Raw genomic sequence first — 17949 nt, 5'->3', positions numbered from 1 at the left:
TAAGTACTTAACCTGAGGTACCACTGCGCTAGAATCCAATGGGGACATCTAAGGAAGCTGAGAGCTGGGAAACGGAGCGGAAAAAACTTCGTCCAGCGCCGATATGGAATTTGCTCCCCTAAGTTGTCGTGAGGGCGGCCATCTTGGTTGTTTTTAAAAGGGGATGAGGCACAGTTGTGGAGGATGAAGCTTATCGCTGGCGGCTAGGCAGGCTGGCTGTGGTGTCCCAACACTGTCAGAGGCAGTAAAAAACCACTTCTGATGAAGTGAAAGGCGCGTTTGATGAAGTTTGGGAACCTCTGGAGAGCAGCACAACCTCAGAGGAGACGCCGGTTTGTTAAGGAGAAGGCGGCTCCAACGTGGTACTTGCAAAGGCGTTCCGGAAAGATCAGACATAAACAAGGAGGTAGAAAAAAGACCAGCTTGACCAGAAAGAAAATGGGCACAAGAAGTGATGGGGGGGGGACACCCCTGTAAGAAAATGGATTGCACCAGTGATGGGGGAACCAAATGCTGCTGGACTCCCAACTCCCAGAAGCCATCGTGGTCAATGGCCAGGGGAATGATGGGAGTTGTAGTCCAGCCCCATCTGGCAGGCCACGGCTTTTCATAGAATTGTCGAGCTGGAAGGGACAAGGGTCATCTAGTCAAAACCCCGTGCAATGCAGGATTTTTTTTGCCCAAGGTGGGGCAGGGCTTGAATCCCCGACTCTGAGATTAAGAGTCTCATGTTCTACCAGCCGAACCACCCCTGGGTTAGACCCAAGCTCCACCTGCGGCAGACTTCTTGTGTTCCAAACAGAGGGCCACCGTCAACGGGGAGCCGGGTGCGAATTGCGTGGGGAAGCTTTACCCCTGTGTGACGCTGGCATTGCTGGCGCGGAGATTTTAGGCCGACCCCTGCAGGGTCTCGACGAAAATACTCATCTTACAGGCAGGACAAAGAAACACCAACACATTTGATTTGGCCCCGAGACCTCCAGCTGCCTGGTCATTCCCCCCCCCCCAAATATGATGACCAGACTGCCCAATGCCCCATTTTCTTCCCCAGCATAGAATCCATACCCTCCACCCCATTTTTACAGCTTGGGGAGTGGGTGGAAAGACAGCTTGATTTTCCCAAACCGGCGCTTGGGTCCCAAGCCCACGATTCGAATCCTGGGGCGAAACAGTTCACAGTCCCCCCCCCTGCGGAAAATGTACTCTGGGTTATCTGCCCCCCCCCGCCTTCTTCACTTCAGCAGTATAATTGGGGGGGGGGATCGTTTTCTTGCTCCTATTCAGAGCATGACTTGGGAAGCAATAAACCCTCCATTTCACAGAAGCCACCGAGAAACCTACAGATGGCACACCCAGTGCCCCCTCTCTGCCCACCCTTTTGTCCCAAGAGAGGCCAGCGCGGGCGGGGGGCCGGATCCTGGCACACTGCCCCCATCCTGCAAACTGGAAGCAGCTTCCAGGAGTCCCGGCCTATTTTGAGCACCTTGGCGGGTGCGAACGTGAGAACGGGGTGTTTTCGGCGAGGTGTGTGGCCGGATCCAGCAGCACTCTTCTGGCAGTAGACTCCTCAGAACAGAACAAAACAAAAAGCAACCCGGCCTTGCTGGCACCGTATGGCAACCGGATTTCACCCAGGGGCCACCTGCAGAGGTAGCGTCACCTGTCACTCCTGGGCAAAGCCCACGGCGTCCCGACTGAGAGGTCTCTCCCCAGAGGCTGGCGCACAAAGTCGGGGCGGGCAGGACCCAGCCGACAGGGAGCAGGTCTCAGGCCGCCATTATCGGGCTCGGTCCGGGGCCGGCGGGGCTCTGTACAGCCGCAGGGCCTTGCGGCAGATGAGGGCGAACCAGTAGAGCTGAGGGGCGATGAGCAGGGCGTTGGCCACGTTGCAGTGGAGGGGGATGTGGAAAGGCACTTGGTAGATGGGGAGGCCGGCCTGGCGGCCGTAGGCCCAGTACATGAAGGGGAACAGGACAATGCGGCACAGGAAGAAGGTCACCAGGATGAGGATGCCGTTGACTTTGTGCAAGGCCGAATCCTGCATTTTCAGCTGGGGAAGAGAAAGTGGGAGGTAAAAACGGTTCTATACAGCTATCTAAATGACAACAACAACCAGAAAACCCTAGAGCTGTGGAAACTATTACAGTGGTACCTCGGGTTACAGACGCTTCAGGTTACAGACTCCGCTAACCCAGAAATATTACCTCAGGTTAAGAACTCTGCTCCAGGATGAGAACAGAAATCGCACAGCGGCAGCAGGAAGCCCCATTAGCTAAAGTGGTGCTTCAGGTTAAGAACAGACGTCTGGAATGAATTAAGTACTTAACCCGAGGTACCACTGTATTTAAACAACAACAACAACCAAAAAACCCTAGAGCTGTGGAAATTATTACAGTGGTACCTCGGGTTACAGACGCTTTAGGTTACAGACGCTTCAGGTTACAGACTCCGCTAACCCAGAAATAGGTTAAGAACTTTGCTTCAGGATGAGAACAGAAATCGGGCGGGGGCAGTGGGAGGCCCCATTGGCTAAAGTGGTACCTCAGGTTAAGAACATTTTCAGGTTAAGAACGGACCTCCAGAACAAATTAAGTTCTTAACCTGAGGTACCACTGTATTAATAATCCTCATCAGACGGGGTCGCCCCAGCCACTCTGGGTGGCTTCCAACAAATTATAAAACCACACACCATATTTCCAGAAACATCCTCCTCCTTTGTGTAGGACAACAAAGTCCTGCATTTGCAGCACGTTTCCAAGTCACTGGTACAGTGCATTTAGCATCTCTCGGGGGTGTGCCTGTTGCTTCTCTGCACGATTGTACTGCTTTGCACTGCTTTTGTTTTTCATTTAAAAAAACCAACCAGTGACTTGTGGAGAAATGAAGGCAGGTGATTGCGGTGGCAGGAAATTCTGTCTTTTGCCATCAGAAACACAACTGCCCTGAGCCTTAGAGCAAAGCACATCTCTACTTTTAACCAGGGAGTAAAAGAAACGGGTATCGGACCCTGAGTGTCTGAGAAAGCCTGGGGTTGTGGTTTTACCTGCAACAGAATCTTGCCCAACGATACAAAGGGGGTGCTCAGCTCAGCCGTGTAGATACAGCCGACGAAGAAGTCTCCCAGCTCACCTCTGAAGTGCTGTGGACGAAAGCAGGGGAGAGAATTTCAGGGATTTGTGTGTCTGTGCAAGCGGCTTGCAAGCCAGCAACCCTAAACAGCTCCTTCTGGCATTGGTGAGGAGCAGTAGGGAATGCTTTTCAGTCTGAGGGTCAAATTCCCTTCCGGGCAGCCTTCCGGGGCCTGCATGGACAGCTCTGAAGATATCACAGCCATATTTTGCACCACAGTTCCTGAAATCAAGGAACAGGCTTTTGCTATTCCTGGGATGCTGTTTCAAACAGAATTTTGCACGATGGTTCCCGAATCCAGGAGCCCTTCTATGCTTGGATATAAACCAAGTAGAGGCTCCTCATGAGGCCAGAGGAACATCGCCCGGCTGTGAAGCGTGAAGGCTGCATCCTGCAAGGCCCTTTCCACCTGGCCTTAGGGAGCAGGGCACACACTCACCAGCGCTACTATGTTAAATATGTATTCTGTAGTTGACCTTCTTTGTAATGTTTTATTTTGAAATCTTTAAGATAATATTTTAGTTTTCTGTTACGTTGCTTTGACTGTACAGTGGTACCTTAGGTTACATACGCTTCAGGTTACAGACTCCGCTAACCCAGAAATAGTGCTTCAGGTTAAGAACTTTGCTTCAGGATGAGAACAGAAATCGTGCAGTGGCAGCCTGGCAACAGTAGGAGGTCCCATTAGCTAAAGTGGTGCTTCAGGTTAAGAACAGTTTCAGGTTAAGTACAGTTTCAGGTTAAGTACAGACCTCCGGAACTAATCACCGTATTTTTCGCTCTATAAGACACACCAGACCATAAGACGCACCTAGCCTTTGGAGGAAGAAAACAAGAAAAAAATATTCTGAATCTCAGAAGCCAGAACAGCAAGAGGGACTGCTGCGCAGCAAAAGCAGCAATCCCTCTTGCTGTTCTGGCTTCTGTGATAGCTGCGCAGCCTGTATTCGCTCCATAACACACACACACATTTCCCCTTACTTTTTAGGAGGGAAAAAGTGAGTCTTAAAGAGCAAAAAATACGGTAAGTACTTAACCTGAGGTGCCACTGTATACTCTATACAGTGGTACCTCTGTTTATGAACCCTTCTGGTTACGCACGCTTTGGATTACGAGCTCCGCTAACCCGGAAGTAGCTGTTCCTGGTTGCGAACTTTGCCCCGGGATGCAAGTGGGAATCGTGCGCCAGAGGCCCGCGCGTGCAGCGGGAGGCGCCATTAGCGAAAGCACGCCTCAGGATAAGAACGGTTTCTGGTTACGAACAGACCTCCGGAACGGATTCAGTTCGTAACCAGAGGTACCACTGTATTTGACTTTCTTCAGATTGTTTTATTTATGTTTTCTTGATTTAATGTGCTGTGCTGGCCACATAACCCGGAAAAACTGTCTGTGGACAAACATCAGCTCCCTCAGCCAGTAAAGCGAGATGAGCGCCGCAACCTCAGAGTCGTTCGCGACTGGACTTAGCTGTCAGGTGTCCTTTACTTTTTTTAAACCGCTCTGAGATTTTTCTTAAAAATACAAAAAGTATAGAAATTTAAAAAATATTCGGGAACCATTGTTAATCGAGATGGCAGGCTGGACCTTTCAAAACGGCACTGATTTTATCCAAATTTTGCAAGTGGGCCCAAGATCAAGGGACAGGCTTTTGGCTGCCTTTGGATACCACTGGTCGCCATTTTGAATCAAGATGGCGGGCCAAAGCTTTCAGTTTTGCACCATAGATACAAGGCTGCTAGTTAATCATGGTGATTACAGACATTTTCTGGGAAGTTTCCACGCTTGTGCCTGCACGGGTGGGCATCTCCCAGCAAGCATAGCAGAGCGCCCACAGGTACGTTTCTGAGCACAATTCAAAGTGTTAGTACTGACCTTTAAAGCCCTAAACAACCTCAGTCCAGTATACCTGAAGGAGCATATCCACACCCATCGTTCAGCCCGGACATGGAGGTCCAATGCCGAGGGCCTTCTGGCGGTTCTCTCCCTGCGAGAAGCCAAGTTGCAGGGAACCAGGCAGAGGGCCTTCTGAAGGCAGCTCTGTCTAGGGAAGCTTTTAATGTTTAATAGGTTATTGTATTTTAGTGTTCTGTTGGAAGCCACCCAGAGTGGCTGGGAAAACCCAGCCAGATGGGCGGGGTATAAATAATAAACTACTACTACTATTATTATTATTATTATTATTATTATTATTATTATTAACACCCAGAACGCGCCAAACTCCTTGAGAAAACCCAAGTGCTCTCACCGTAGCCACTGGCGTGAGGACGATGAGGATGAAAAGGTGGTGTGTTACCATCAGCCTTTCTCTCTGCAGGAAGCTGTTGACGCTGGCCAGAGAATACTTCGGGTGCGCCTCCCCTTTCTCCTCCCCCTTGTGCCAGTGGCAGAGGTACATGACGTAGATGTCGTAGGCCATGTAGGAGACCACAACCCACATGTACTCACGCGCAATCCAGTGCCTGTTTGGGGAGGAGAAGGAAGAGCGTAGAGGGGTGGGTTAAGGGTGGGCATTTGAGGGCATCACGGACCGAGGGCCAAGGACCTGAAAATCCCTAATTTCGCATGCCTCGTTTCGAATTTGAAACATGCGTCCCAAGAATAATAATAGGTTTAAACTTCAGGTTGCGCCAATGCTAGTCCTGTGTGCAGCAGACCCACTGAAGTTAAGGGACATCGCGAACCCGGGTTCCTTGTTCTCAATGGGTCTACTCTGAGTAGGACTCAGTCAGATACCATGGGTTGAAATTTTAGATTCAACATTTGGCAAAAGCTCCCCCAGCCCCACCAATGTTTCCATTCCAGCTGGCTGTAAGAACTACCACTGCATTTTAAAAATTGGTTCTCAAGTGTGCTTTCACCCCTCTTCCCTCCCCATCCCTTTTTCCTCTTGTGTTGTGTCTAAGATTGCAAAGCTGCAGGCAAGTGCTGTCTTGGGGGTGGCATTGTTCTTGCATTCAGACTGCCTCCACACAAGGAAGCACTGTGTTGTATCCTGGTTAATTTCCACTAAAAGGGCTCGTCTTCCTCCACGAAGCTGTTTTTTATTTTAAACGGTGGATTCTCCAGCTTCAGGTCTTCAAGGGCGGAGAGAGGTACTTTTTTGTTTTGGTGCCTTGATGCAATTCGTTCTGCAAAGCTTCCCTTGCAGTTAATGATGCAATGCCTGCCTTGTCAAAATTGCCTGTTGCAAAAGTGGTGACATTTCCCCCTATTTTTCTGGGACAGAGCTTTGCACAACTCAGGATGAGTTCAGCCAACACAATACGCAACCCCTTTAGAAAATAATTCATATCCAGCAGTCTCTCCGGCAAAAGAGAAGCGTTCCTAGTCCTTGTGATTTTTAATTTTAAAGTGGCAGAGTGCCATTGGTGCACACGGTGCGCATGGAATTTAAAGTTGAGCAACTGAGTGCAGGTCTCTGCTCCCAGAACTTTGGAATAGATATTCCCAAGAAGGGAGGAGAAAATGAAAGGAAGTATGGAGACAATATGAGCCAGTGGAGATATGTTAATTTGGGTGGGTGGGGACAACAGAGTGAAGGTTTGGGGGGGGGGCAGATCTGTGACCCTCATGTTGGACTCCAACTCCCATCATCACTGACAACCGGCTGTGTGAGATGCTGTGGCTGTTGTTGTCTGGAGCGGGCCAGCTGTAAATCACACTGAGCAAGTTGGAGTTAACTCTTTATTAGCAAAACCACAATCTGCACAAGAGTGTCAAGCTAAATAAACACAGCAACTCATTTCTGGTAGGTCCTGCCACCATGAAGCTATTTAGGGAAGTTTTTAATATTTAATACTGTATTGTTTTTAACACTCAATTGGGAGCCGCCCAGAGTGGCTGGGGAAACTCAGCCAGATGGGCGAGGTATAAATAATAAATTATTATTATTATTATTATTATTATTATTATTATTATTATTATTATTATTATTATTATTGCAGATTGAGGGTCCCCGCTTCCCCACAGCCGTCTAAGTCCCTTCCTCTCCAGGGTTTTTTCCTAGCAATCGTGACTCAGTGGCTGGGAGTGGTGACTGGGAGACCATATAACACTGGACCTACATTGGCTCCCAGTACGTTTCCAAGCACAATTCAAAGTGTTGGTGCTGACCTTGAAAGCCCTAAACAGCCCAGTAGACCTGAAGGAACATCTCCACCCCCATTGTCCAGCCTGGACACTGAGGTCCAGCGCCAAGGGCCTTCTGGAGGTTCCCTCCTTGCGAGAAGTGAGGTTACAGGAAACCAGGCAGAGGGCCTTCTCGGTAGTGGCGCCCGCCCTGTGGAACGCCCTCCCATCAGATGTCAAAGAAATAAACAACAATCTGACTTTTAGAAGACATCTGAAGGCAGCCCTGTTTAGGGAAGTTTTTAATCATAGAATCATAGAGTTGGAAGAGACCACAAGGGCCATCGAGTCCAACCCCCTGCCAAGCAGGAAACACCATCAGAGCACTCCTGACATATGGTTGTCAAGCCTCTGCTTAAAGACCTCCAAAGTAGGAGACTCCACCACACTCCTTGGCAGCAAATTCCACTGTCGAACAGCTCTTACTGTCAGGAAGTTCTTCCTAATGTTTAGGTGGAATCTTCTTTCTTGTAGTTTGGATCCATTGCTCCGTGTCCGACATCCTTTTATATATTTGAACATGGCTATCATATCACCCCTTAACCTCCTCTTCTCCAGGCTAAACATGCCCAGCTCCCTTAGCCGTTCCTCATAAGGCATCGTTTCCAGGCCTTTGACCATTTTGGTTGCCCTCCTCTGGACACGTTCCAGTTTGTCAGTGTCCTTCTTGAACTGTGGTGCCCAGAACTGGACACAGTACTCCAGGTGAGGTCTGACCAGAGCAGAATACAGTGGCACTATTACTTCCCTTGATCTAGATGCTATACTCCTATTGATGCTGCCCAGAATTGGATTGGCTTTTTTAGCTGCTGCGTTAATGTTTGATCGTGTTTTTAATCTTTTGTTGGGAGCCACCCAGAGTGGCTGGGGAAACCCAGCCAGATGGGTGGGGTATTAATAATAATAATAATAATAATAATAATAATAATAATAATAATAATAATATTCTTCAGAGTAGTCCCCATTTTCTCCTCTGCCCTTTTCATGCCTCTTCTGGTTCTGGGAGATAAGTGTGGAGGGGAGCTTGTCGCAGAAAGAGGGCGAGACACCCATGACTTTTCACCAGCCTTCTCTGTCTCTTAGCCTCCCGCATCCCACTCCCCCGCTTTAGCTTCTGCCTCTGTTTCTGCACTTCTCTCTGCCACAGACTCTACCAACTCACTAAGGTCTACTAACTCTTCAGCTTCCAGCCCTTCCTCTTCCTAGTCTTCTCCCTCTGATCACTCATCTTTGTCACACCAGTCACCTACAGGCTCTGAGCCTTCTTCCCTTAGTGCAGGCATCCCCCAACTCGGCCCTCCAGATGTTTTGGGACTACAACTCCCATCATCCCTGACCACTGGTCCTGTTAGCTAGGGATGGTGGGAGTCGTAGTCCCAAAACATCTGGAGGGCCAAGTTGGGGGATGCCTGTCTTAGTGGTTCCCCAGCTGGTTCCTCCCATCATTCCTCTGCTTCCAGCCAGTCCAGGGCAGTTATCTACACTGAACCCCTGCCTGAAACCCCAGAGGGCTGCTACCAGCCAGTGTAGGCAGTATTGATCTAGATGGACAGCTTCCTATGAGGAGCATTGCCATCCTCCTAGCGCTTCCTGCAACCTCCTGCACCTGAGTCAGAGAACCTGCACTCCAGGTCTGGATCCGGGTCTCAGCAACAAAGGAAGCTGCCTTTGTAGAGTCAGACCACGGGGTCCATTGGACTTAGTGTTGTCTGCACTGGCTGGCAGCAGCTGTTCAGAATTTCAGGCAGGCAGTCTCAACCTGTCCTACCTGGCAATGGAGGTTGAACCCGGGTCCTTCTGCATGCAGAGCAAATTCTCTCTGCCACTAAACTAGGGCCCTCTCCCCATCACAAACACACCCTAATTGCAATCTGGATGCGGGTTGGACTAGATGATCTCTGGGATCCCATCCATTGTATGATTCGGCGAAATACGTCAAACCCAGCAGCAAGGGCTGCTTGATCTCAAGGCAGCCCCAATCACCACACACCTTTATTCGGAAGCACGCCTCTCTGGGATTTGTTCAGGAGGAAGAGGCCTGCAGTCCAAGCATCCTTATCTCTGGCAGGTGAAAGTCCTCTGATAAGCGCAGATGAAAATCTGCACACCTGGCTTCAGTTTACAAGCCTCTCCTTAATTACCTGTCGTGCACGACGTCCTCGCAGCTGAAGATGACAATGATCCCGGAAAGAGTGGCCATCATGGCCTGGACAGACGACACCAGCCTGGGGAGAAAACAATGGTCAACGAGGGAAATGTTTGTACAGTGGTACCTTGGGTTACAGACACTTCAGGTTACAGACTCCGCTAACCCAGAAATAGTACCTCGGGTTAAGAACTTTGCTTCAGGATGAGAACAGAAATCGCGCAGCAGCAGCAGGAGGCCCCATTAGCTAAAGTGGTACCTCAGGTTAAGAACAGTTTCAGGTTAAGAACGGACGTACCTCAGGTTAAGAACAGTTTCAGGTTAAGAACAGACTTTCAGAATGAATTAAGTTCTTGACCTGAGGCACACTGTAAAATGTATTTGTGTGAGGCACTCTCTCAGTGATTCCTTGACTTGTCTCATACTCTAAAGCAGACTATCAGTACAGTGCTGCCTCGGGTTACATATGCTTCAGGTTACATACACTTCAGGTTACAGACTCCGCTAACCCAGAAATAGTGCTTCAGGTTAAGAACTTTGCTTCAGGGTGAGAACAGAAATTGTCCGGCTGCAGCAGGAGGCCCCATTAGCTAAAGAGGTGCTTCTGGTTAAGAACAGTTTCAGGTTAAGAACGGACCTCTGGAACGAATTAAGTACTTAACCCAAGGTACCACTGTACACTGTAGCTGGACTCCCATCATTCTCCTGACCATGGACTTGGCCAGCAGGGGCTGATGGGAATTGGAGTCTAACAGCGTCTGGACGGCTGGCTGCAGGTTCCCCGGAGCTAGACCTGCAGGATCCTAGAACTTAGGGGGTGCCTAAAATGAGGGTGAAGAAAGTGGACACAGAGATGTTTTTGTGACTCATTTCTACAATTCCAGGATTCTGCGACTTCCTGATTGGCAGCTTATCATTTGAACTTTGGGGTGGGGCGGGAGAAAGGCTCAGTCTTGCCACAAAGAGGTTCAAACTGAAATTGGCACGGTCACCACGTCCCGAGAGACAAAGTAAATACCCTTGAGTCAATAAACAGTGGTTTCCCTTTCTCGTATTTATACATTGGTTCTCCGGCAGGGTCGTGTTGTTGGTTGAGTTTGGCCTTCCGTTGAGTCATCACTTTGCGTCTGGGTCCTGCTGGGCGACTCGTGAGCCGAGAGGAGAAGAGCTACAATAGCCAACTATTTTGAATGTTCATGTATGCCACAGCCGCCCCAAGAACTTTACTGGCCCAAAGATGGAAAACACAAGATTTACCAACCATCCAGGAGTGGCAGGTGACGATGATAGATTTTGCGGAACTTGCCAAATTGACAGGAAGGATCCAGGAGCAAGAGAACCAGAGATACAGTAACAAATGGAATAAATTTGTTGAATATATAAGGAGAACAACAAAAATATTAAGACACTAGCCGGACTGGAATAACAGCTCCAATGTAAAACAGAGTTATGACAATAATATACGCAAAAAAGTATGTGATGTATATACCAGCGGTCGGGAGGGAGGGAAGTGAGGACTCGGCAGAGTCAAAGGGATTATAATGTGACAGTAAGGATTGTTGGAAAAAGAATTACATGTTGAAAACAATAAAAAATTATTTGGGGGGGAAGAATGGTGGGGGGCTTTTACTAGTGGGCCACGGGGCGTCTGTCTTCCCCAAATACCTCCAAGGATTTCCTGGACGTTGAAATGTTAAAAAAGGGAAGTGTTGGGTGCGAATTAGCGGGGGGCAAGAAATGTGCAGAAAGGGTGAAAATCATGAATTGTCTATTCTCCAAGGGAGTGGAGGGTGATTCTTTGGGGCAAGAGGGGGGGCATTCTCCCCACCAGAAGAAGGCAAAAGGAGCAAATATGTCTCATACTCATGATAATAAATGCTGGAAATGTAAGGAAAAAGAAGGAACCTTTTACCACATGTGGTGGACATGCCCCAAGGTAAAAGACTTCTGGGAAAGGATTTATAATGAACTGAAAAAAGTGTTGAAATCAGAAGCCTTTTGACTTGGTATAGTGGTGGGTGAAATCCCCCAAAAAGGATGTTACTTTTTTTCTGTATGCCACAACAGCTGCGAGAATATTACTAGCGAAGAATTGGAAGAAACAAGATGTACCAACTATCGAAGAATGGCAGATGAAGATGATGGAACTTGCCGAACTGACCGGGAGACTCCGAGACCAGAGTGAAGAGATGGTGGAAGAAGACTAGAAGAAGTTTAAAGAATATTTGAAAAAATAGGTTACTATTTAAATCTTAGAATAGCTCTGGAAGTGGATATAGGCTGTAGGGTTAGAAGTAGAAGACAGTGTATTTTAAAATAGTATTATTTGTAAGTGATAAAATGTGAAGATTTTTATGGTAAAAGTAACCGTGATAAGAAAAATGGCTAGAAATTATGGCTAGCGGGGACTTGGGGAAGCTCACCTAACAATGTTTAGAAAAAATAAGGATAAGACAAGAATTTGTTTGTATTGTTTGTTTTTCTGTTTGTGTTGTTTAGTTGTGTTGTTGTTGTTCTTTAGTCGTTTAGTTGTGTCCGACTCTTCGTGACCCCCTGGACCAGAGCACGCCAGGCACTCCTGTCTTCCACTGCCTCCCGCACTTTGGTCAAACTCATGCTGGTAGCTTCGAGAACACTGTCCCACCATCTCGTCCTCTGTCGTCCCCTTCTCCTTGTGCCCTCCATCTTTCCCAACATCAGGGTCTTTTCCAGGGAGTCTTCTCTTCTCATGAGGTGGCCAAAGTCTTGGAGCCTCAGCTTCAGGATCTGTCCTTCCAGTGAGCACTCAGGGCTGATTTCCTTCAGAATGGAGAGGTTTGATCTTCTTGCAGTCCATGGGACTCTCAAGAGTCTCCTCCAGCACCATAATTCAAAAGCATCAATTCTTCCGTGATCAGCCTTCTTTATGGTCCAGCTCTCACTTCCGTACATCACTACTAGGAAAACCATGGCTTTAACTATACGGACCTTTGTTGGCAAGGTGATGTCTCTGCTTTTTAAGATGCTGTCTTAGTTGTGTTATAAAATGAATTTTAAAAAATGGGGGGCGGGAGAAGAAGTCAAAGGGAGGCGGGCTGTTCTGACAGTGGCCAACACGATGTGCCCAAGCAAAGCCTCCAAGCAGGATTTGAGAACCACGGCAATCAGTTTGCAATTCCCAGCAACTGGTAGTCAGAGGTAGACTGCCCCTGGCTGTGGAGGGAGAACATTGCCACCATGGCTTTCTTTTATCTGTCCTGAATCTCCCAACCTTCAGATCCATCGGCTGGCCACGGGTTCGACTGTTACGAGAGGCAAGGAAAGCTTTTCTCTACATACTTTCCCCACACCGATCCAGCCTGTTCTCATGTTGTTATGCAAGAGGGAGAGAGAAACGTGTCATCGTAATTCAACTTCTTGCCAGGATGCAGGTAACTCAACCAAACCTCTGTGTCTGGTGTGAATGGATTGGTCAACCTGCTCTTGATGTAGGAACACAAGGGAACCACCTGGGTCTTCTGAGGAGGTTCCCTGCTGCAACTCTGCAGGGGTTGCTGCTCCAGACTCCCCTCGCTCAAAATCAAGAAGTGCATTCCCAGATCAGAAACAAATTGTCACTTAAGGCTCCCGCAGGGCCAAACTGCAATTTTGCATAGGAGGCTGCCTGGCGCATCTCTGGGTGATACCCTGGGATATTTTATTTTTGTGTGTGCAATCAGACACAAAGCACCACTGATCCCTAAGAAGAAGCTGCCACTGTTACAGGATGTATGCAAGGAGCAAAGTATGCTTTTGCCTGTAATGATTGTTTTGAAAATTATCATCGGGTGTGTGACGGGGCATTTGTGCAGTTGGGAAATCTGCTTTAAAACAAAACGCAGAGTCCCTGTTCTTCTCTTCTGCAAGTTCGGCCACACCTCTGAACCTGCTGTGACTGGTTCTTTCTCACTCCAAACGTAAGAGAATTGCCTGCCCTAGGATGAGGCTGCCCGTTGCACCCCTGCACGAATCCCTGCTCCAGGATTCTCGTCTCCCAATCCAGAAGCACTCCCAAATTAGCATCCTGGGACAATATAGAGAGGTTGGTGTGTTCCTTTTGGGGAGAGGAGCCTATGATCTTGGACACAGTCTGTTAAATGGATGTAGGAGTTGAGTGTGCCCTGGAGTTCAATGTCGAAAGTCTTTTGATGTTTAAAGAGCATTGTGCATCTCAAGCATGCAGCCTACGATTCGGTTTGGGAAGCTCTGCTTTCAACAGTTGGGTGGGAGGTTTGTGATGAATACACAGGAATTCTCCCCTCCCAGACCAGTCCTGAGCTGAATCTTCAGAGAGTTTTCTTTTCAGAGATGAGGAACGATGCATTTCTAAGTGAGGCAACAGCCTGACCGGGGAGGTTGGAGCACTGGGGCAGAGACTTCGCCAAAGCACTGTGTCCAGAATAATAATAATAATAATAATAATAATAATAATAATAATAATAATAATAATAATTTATTTATACCCTGCCCATCTGGCTGGGCTTCCCCAGCCACTCTGGGCGGCTTCCAACAAAATATTAAAATACAGCAATGCACCAAACATTAAAAGCTTCCCTAAACAGGGCTGCCTTCAGATGTCTTCTTAAAGTCTGGTGGTTGTTTTTCTCTTTGACATCTGGTGGGAGGGCGTTCCACAGGGCGGGTGCCACCACCGAGAAGGCCCTCTGCCTGGTTCCCTGTAACTTGTCCATAGTGGCAGAGCATCTGCTTGGCATGCAGAAGGCCCTGGATCCAACCCCGGCATTTCCAGGCAGGGTTGGGTAATGCTCCCTGACAGGGAATCCTGGAGAGCCAGCAGCAGTGAGTGTCAGTAATACGGAGGAGGGTGAAACCAACAGCCTGACTGCGAGGAAGGCTGTGTTCTTGTGTAATAGTGAGGGTCATGGCACTGTTCCTGCGAACTCGTAGTCTCCCCTGCAGCAAAATAAACACCCAAACCCATTTCGCAAGCGACTTGTCCCCAGCTAGGATGGTGGAGAGAGAGTGGAATCCAATTTGCAGATGACACCAAGCCGGGAAGGGTAGCCAATGCCGCAGAAGGCAGAACTGGGATTCCAGATTACCTCTGCAGACAGGAGAATTGGGCCGAAACTAACATGGATTTCAATAAGGGACACTTAGGCAGGAAGAAGCAGCTGGACAAATATAAGGTGGGGCTTGCTAGTAGGACATGTGAAAAGGATCTAGGGGTCTTAGTGGACCACAAGGTGGTCATGAGTCCATTGTGTGATGCAGCAGCAAAAAAAGTGAATGCTATTCTTGGCTGTATCAACAGAAGTCTAGTGTCCAGATGAAGGGAAGGAATAAAGGTAAAGGGACCCCTGACCATTAGGTCCAGTCGTGACCGACTCTGGGGTTGCGGCGCTCATCTCGCTTTATTGACCGAGGGAGCCGGTGTACAGCTTCCAGGTCATGTGGCCAGCATGACTAAGCCGCTTCTGGCGAACCAGAGCAGCGCACGGAAACGCCGTTTACCTTCCCGCCAGAGTGGTACCTATTTATCTACTTGCACTGGTGTGCTTTCGAACTGCTAGGTGGGCAGGAGCAGGGACCGAACAACGGGAGCTCACCCAGTCACGGGGATTCGAACTGCTGACCTTCTGATCAGCAAGTCCTAGGTTCTGTGGTTTAACCCACAGCGCCACCCGGAAGGGAAGGAACAGTACCGCTCTATTCTGCCTTGGTCGGACCACACCTGGAAGACTGTGCCCAGTTCTGGGTGCCCCAATTTAAGAAGGATATTGACAAGCTGGAATGTGTGCAGAGGAGGGAGACAAAGATTATCATGGGGTGTGGAAACCAAGCCTGATGAGGTGGGTCTGTTTAGCCTGGAAAAGAGGAGACCGAGAGGAGAGATGATAGCCATCTTCAAACATCTCAAGGGCTGTCAGATGGATCAAGCCTGTCTTCTCCTATTCTGGAAAGTAGGACTCAAACCAACGGCTTCAAGTTTCAAGAAAGGAGATTCCGACTAAACATTAGGAAGAATTTTCTGACAGCAGGAGCTGTTTGACAGTGGAACGGACTCCCTAAGCAGAGACCATCTGCCACAGATGCTTTAGTTGAAATTTCTGCATTGCAGGGGGTTGGACGAGATGGCCACTGGGGTCCCAACTCCATGAAATGTCTGTCCTTCCAATAAACATAAACCTTTCTTTGGGGATCTGGCTTCGGAACGATCTTGCTTCTCTTGTCCTGTTCCTTGACGACATTTCCATCCCAACTTTTCACCAGACCGAGCTGTTCCCAACTTCCCCCACATAACATACTGAGCATCCCATAGCGAAAGCTTCCTGCCATCTTTCCCATGACTCCGGTGGCTGAATTTGCACAAACACGGATCCTCCCCCTCTGGTTCCTAAATTGCAATTATATCATTACAGTGGTACCTTGGGTTAAGTACTTAATTCGTTCCGGAGGTCTGTTCTTAACCTGAAACTGTTCTTAACCTGAAGCACCACTTTCGCTAATGGGGCCTGCCGCTGCGCCGCCGGAGCACAATTTCTGTTCTCATCCTGAAGCAAAGTTCTTAACCTGAAGCACTATTTCTGGGTTAGCAGAGTCTGTAACCTGAAGCGTATGTAACTCGAGGTACCACTGTATATGAATAATATTTATTTTTTTAAGAAGAAAATGTGCCATGAAGAGATTCACTCACTCGACATATGCAGCCTTCTACAGAGCAAAACCATCCGTAAATTTGACTCAGTATTGCCTGCACTGACTGGCAGCCCCTCTCTCTTAGAGTTTCAGGGGGCCCTACTGCATGCACTGACCTGCAGCAGCTCCCTGGGATTTCAGACAGGGAGCCTCTCAGCCCTGACAGGAGATGCTATTGGCGATTGAACCTGCAGCCTTCTGCATGCAAGCTCAGTATGGACTGCACTGACTGGCAGCAGCTCTCCAGAGTTTCAGGCAGAGATGCTGGGGGTTGAACTTGAGACCTTCCGCATGCAAAGCAGATGCTCTGTTGCTAAGCAACAGGAGACATTCCCTGTGGCTCCCTAAGGATAGATAGTCTCTTGCCTGCCTCGCAATCTTCTCTTCCATCTGGACAGGAATGTTCCTGCCTTATCGCTGCCCTGCCCTTAAACTCCTGTTGAAAGCCTTTGCCCTGCCCTTAAACCAGTGTTGCTGTTCTTAGGGAGGCAGGGAGAGACTCCCCTTCCTCCCATGGGCCTTAAGGGGTCCTCTTCCCTCCCCCCCCCTCCGCAAGCCCCTCTGGATCCCCCAAACAGAAGAGGCAAAAAAGCAAAACTAGAGCAATTGCATTTGCAACCGATATATCCGGACTGAGGTTGCTGAGCTGCTGTTGGATTGAAACTCCCAGCAGACAGCAGTGCCAATGGTTAGGGACAACGGAGGCGTCCAACAACATCGGGGGGTCCTCCAACGTCCCCCGAACCCGCTATATGGGATCCTTCTGTATTGTTAAGGGGTCGAACTGGCCCCGTTTGCCTTTTCCCAAAGCCCGCCCGCCGAGGAACCCTGTGCGGCTCGTAAGCAGCCGGCTTTGCTCTTCAAACCACAGGCAGCCAAGCCTGGATGGAGAAGTGGTTTATGAAAGCGCGCCAGCTGCTCGCTCTCCCTCGATCCCGGCCACGGAGAGCTGGATCCCTCCAGCCGGGGAAGGGAGAGGGAGAAAGAGACAAAGACCCGCCGTCTAGGGGTAGCATCCAAAAGCTACACACATGGAAGTTAATAGATCGCAGTGTGAGGCTTGTTGAGGCCGGCGGGTCTACTCTGAGTCGGGCTTACGCCGGATCCGACCCGGCTTCCCGCGCCTGCAAGAACTTTGCGCCGGCTTTTCATTCAACTCCATCCGGTTGCATAAGAGGATCCGGGTGGAATGCCTTCCTTTTTCCTCCGCCTCTCCCCCCTCCCCGCACCTCTAGCTTCCCGTCGGTCTCCCTCCCTCTCCCCCCCCCCCTCGGTGCCAGCCGGTACCTGCCGCTGAGGAGGATCCGGTCCTTGAGGCTCCATGCCGGCGCCAGCCAGCGCAGGCTGCGGACGGAGACTGCGAAAAGCCCCGGGAAGAAGAGAGCTCCGAGGGCCAGCGTCTGCCACATCCCTTCCCCGGCTCCCCGCGAGCCTTTCCCCGGCTGCCGGCCGCCCAGGCGCTCCGGGGATCTGCTCCGGAGACAGAAGAGGCGCTCGCCAACGGGACGCCCGCCTCGAACGCCGTGTTTGTCAACAGCAGGCCGGGCGGCGGCGGCGGCGAAAGAGAAGGTGGAGCTGCCGCCGCCGTCGTCGTCGGGCGGGAGAGATAGTGAGAGAGTGATGGAAGGGGCGGGCGGTGGGCTGCCTTCTGCAGCGGCCGGCCCTTCCCTCCCCCTGAGCCGGTAGGAGCGTCAATGTGGGGTGCAGGGAAGTCGAGGAGGAGGAGGATCCTGTGTCGCCCGTCCCCTCGAAATAAATAAATTAAATAAATCTCCCGCCCCCTCGGGGCTGAACCCTTTGCAAGATCGGTTGCCGCTGCCCCGAACTGATGGAACGCTCGGCGGCCTCAACGTTCCAAACCCCGCCGC

The 17949-nt window shown here is 49.7% G+C and overlaps 1 protein-coding gene across 2 annotated transcripts; it reads right to left on the bottom strand.

Annotated features, from left to right (window-relative positions):
- Positions 1-350: 350 nt before the first annotated feature.
- On the bottom strand, positions 351-17913 carry TLCD3A (TLC domain containing 3A). 2 transcript variants are annotated; one of them, XM_081172204.1, is made up of 5 exons: positions 17369-17913; positions 9399-9482; positions 5375-5588; positions 3044-3139; positions 351-2050 (listed from the first exon to the last, which is right to left on the bottom strand). In XM_081172204.1, the coding sequence occupies exons 1-5, from the start codon at positions 17488-17490 to the stop codon at positions 1778-1780; spliced, it is 789 nt and encodes a 262-aa protein (XP_081028330.1). In that variant the 5' UTR covers positions 17491-17913; the 3' UTR covers positions 351-1777. The 2 variants fall into 2 exon arrangements, with proteins under 2 accessions (XP_081028330.1, XP_081028331.1); XM_081172205.1 differs by lacking the exon at positions 17369-17913 and adding an exon at positions 10085-10485 and having other exon boundaries at positions 9399-9530.
- Between the last annotated feature and the right edge of the window lie 36 nt (positions 17914-17949).

The sequence above is a fragment of the Podarcis bocagei genome (genome assembly GCF_964188305.1).
Source record: "Podarcis bocagei genome assembly, chromosome: 15".
Taxonomy (NCBI): domain Eukaryota; kingdom Metazoa; phylum Chordata; class Lepidosauria; order Squamata; family Lacertidae; genus Podarcis; species Podarcis bocagei.
This window is presented reverse-complemented; position numbering and strand designations above follow the sequence as displayed.

Coding starts and splice junctions, on each gene's coding strand:
- TLCD3A (XM_081172204.1), bottom strand. CDS start 17,490: ATGTGGCAGACGCTGGCCCTCGGAGCTCTCTTCTTCCCGGGGCTTTTC. Junction 5,589..9,398: donor GAGGACGTCGTGCACGACAG/GTAATTAAGGAG, acceptor CTCCCCAAACAG/GCACTGGATTGCGCGTGAGT. Junction 2,051..3,043: donor TGGGCAAGATTCTGTTGCAG/GTAAAACCACAA, acceptor TCTCTTCCCCAG/CTGAAAATGCAGGATTCGGC.